This window comes from Triticum dicoccoides, chromosome 2A, assembly GCF_002162155.2.
Source record: "Triticum dicoccoides isolate Atlit2015 ecotype Zavitan chromosome 2A, WEW_v2.0, whole genome shotgun sequence".
Lineage (NCBI taxonomy): Eukaryota > Viridiplantae > Streptophyta > Magnoliopsida > Poales > Poaceae > Triticum > Triticum dicoccoides.
Window position 1 is genome coordinate 214,262,630 of NC_041382.1, and position 2,581 is coordinate 214,265,210.

General features: G+C 43.8%; 1 protein-coding gene across 1 annotated transcript; it reads left to right on the forward strand.

The window, feature by feature from the left end:
- The first annotated feature begins 295 nt into the window (after nucleotides 1–295).
- On the forward strand, nucleotides 296–2,358 carry LOC119354282 (protein translation factor SUI1 homolog). The gene is made up of 5 exons (XM_037620999.1): nucleotides 296–482; nucleotides 1,431–1,506; nucleotides 1,596–1,807; nucleotides 1,913–1,966; nucleotides 2,056–2,358. The coding sequence occupies exons 2-5, from the start codon at nucleotides 1,470–1,472 to the stop codon at nucleotides 2,098–2,100; spliced, it is 348 nt and encodes a 115-aa protein (XP_037476896.1). The 5' UTR covers nucleotides 296–482; nucleotides 1,431–1,469; the 3' UTR covers nucleotides 2,101–2,358.
- The last annotated feature ends 223 nt before the right edge of the window (nucleotides 2,359–2,581 follow it).

The window sequence follows — 2,581 nt, forward strand, 5'->3', positions numbered from 1 at the left end:
TTTATATGTGAAATGAGATTGAATTTTGGAAAGTGCACCGTTGCTTGATTAATGGGGTATTGGATTTAGTACTGTACCAAATTGATTTTGGAGTATTAAAAGCAAGCAATAACGCTCTGTGGCCCGTTTTAGAACAACCAGGTGTTTTCCTCGTGCTACATTTCCGACCTTCGACACACAAACACCGACAGAGTGGCTGCCACAAAGTAACCAACCCGAATAATAATCAGCCAACTGACGGTGGAGAAGGGCAGGCATTGCGGCCAAAAGAGGCGAGAGGAGAGGAGAGGAGAGGAAAAGGGGGGCAAGAAACCCAGAGGCGTCCTCCTCCGCCCGTCTATAAATTCCCCGTCTTTATATAGGAGGCATCCAACCCAAAGAGGAGGAAGAACACCAAGGACTCACTACCAGCGCCTCTCCGCGATCCAAATCCTCCCGGGAAAGTTCTTGGTTGATCTCTTCCTCCTCGACCGCCTCCCAGGGTATGCCCCTTCTCCCTGATTCTTGGTTCATCTCTATGTTCTGTTGTTGATCTGCAGTTAGTTCTGTATTAGGATCCCCTTCTATGGAAAGGATCCGTATGATTATGGATTCATCTTGACTTGCGATCCTGTTAGTCTTCCGTGGTTATTTCTTAGGTCGTTTATAGGGTCGTGCCGTGTAGGTATTCTTGGATCTCGTTCTCTTTCGACCCGTATTGATATGGTCGTGTGTTCTTATATATACAATCGGGTATAGATTTTGATATCTACGGTGTTTTTTTTGAAGAAGATTAGGGATTCCAATCCTGATGCTATTTTTCTGTACAAACATGGTATGATTAGCTTCATACGTGTATTTTCATTTCGAAGAAAAGTAACTTTTTGAGTGAAGGGGATAAATTTGTCAGGACAACAAAAGTATGTTAAGACTAGCACTGCACTTGCTTGTACATATTAAGATATGCTATTTGTGATCTTGAAGTTGAAAGAAAACATTCTTTAGGAAAAACTCCACTCCGGACTACCTAAGAAAAATTGAAGAAAACAACGAGCATAAAGGATGATAAAAATCACATGTATAAACAAACTGTAAAGAATGGTAGAAGACATCAAAGCTCGCCACACGAATCGTGCAGGTTGCTCCACTAGTTTTGTGAAATGGTTCTTCCATAATCATTTAGGTCCAATGATGATTGCTTGTGGTGTAAGTGTGTTGTCATCAGTTTGGCTTTGACTGTTGTTCCTTGGTTTTGGTATAGAAATACCTCACTGATTTGTTGATTTTATCTTTCTTTAATTTAGCTGTATGAAATAAGCACCGCTGATGCAAATTATTTAGTCAGTGGTCAAAGCCATGGCCGGCTTGGTTGTACAAATGAGAAATTACGAAGCTGTCATTCACCTCTCTAGACTGCATGCCCTAATGATTCATTTTCTTACTGTGCACAGTTCTTGGTGTAGCTTTTGCCACTCTCACCAGGAGATTTCATGTCTGATCTTGACGTTCAGATCCCAACTGCCTTTGGTATGCCTGTGGTTTTCCATCCAAATTATCATTGAAATTGCTTGCACTGTTTGGAATGTCTTGCTTAATTGTTTTGCTGCTACATACAGACCCCTTTGCCGAGGCGAATGCTGGGGACGCTGGTGCAGCTGCCGGATCAAAAGACTACGTTCATGTACGCATCCAGCAGCGTAATGGTCGCAAGAGCCTGACCACTGTCCAGGGTCTGAAGAAGGAGTTCAGCTACAGCAAGATCCTCAAAGACCTCAAGAAAGAGTTTTGCTGCAATGGTACAGTTGTCCAGGACACAGAACTTGGACAGGTGTGTTGAAACGACAAGCAAACTCGTTATCCCTTGTCCCATTTGTTTCGCAATTTTCTCATGCAAGCTAGTTGTCTTGATCATTGCTGCTCTTTTCCACTCCAGGTCATTCAACTCCAGGGTGATCAGAGGAAGAACGTCTCAAACTTCCTTGTCCAGGTAAACATCTTTCTCTTCATCTTATGCTCGGTACGGTTGCAGTTCACAAACATGGATCAAGATGTCTAATATGATATGTGTCGACGCAGGCCGGCATTGTGAAGAAGGAACACATCAAGATTCATGGTTTCTGACCAACTGCCAGCTACATGCAAAGCAGCTATATATTGGTGGTGCGGTATATTTAGTTGTGTGCTAGCGCTAGCAGGCGTCACCAGCTTGCGCGCTCCGAGTATACAGAAAATCTAGCATAGCCCACCTCTCTGCGTGTATGCTTGTTACCGTTGTGTTGAAACTTTGTAAGGAGCACCATCGTTAGATGGCTTGTTACCCTCTCCCATCAAGGTTGGATAATAATATATGCTTTCTGAAGCGTGGTATCCTTCGTATCATCCATTTTGGTTTGACATTCGCCATCCCAGCCGGTGTCGATACATCTAGTCTTGAACTGTATCTGCATCTGCTTGATGACTGAATTATGCTGCCTGCTTGACATGCACCATATTCTGGGCCCGGTTGCACTTGGCTCTTCTGGGTCTACTGAATACTCACTGTAGCCTCATTCATGGCAATTTACGACCGCAGCTGAAACCAGTGCCTGGTGCTGCTGCTACT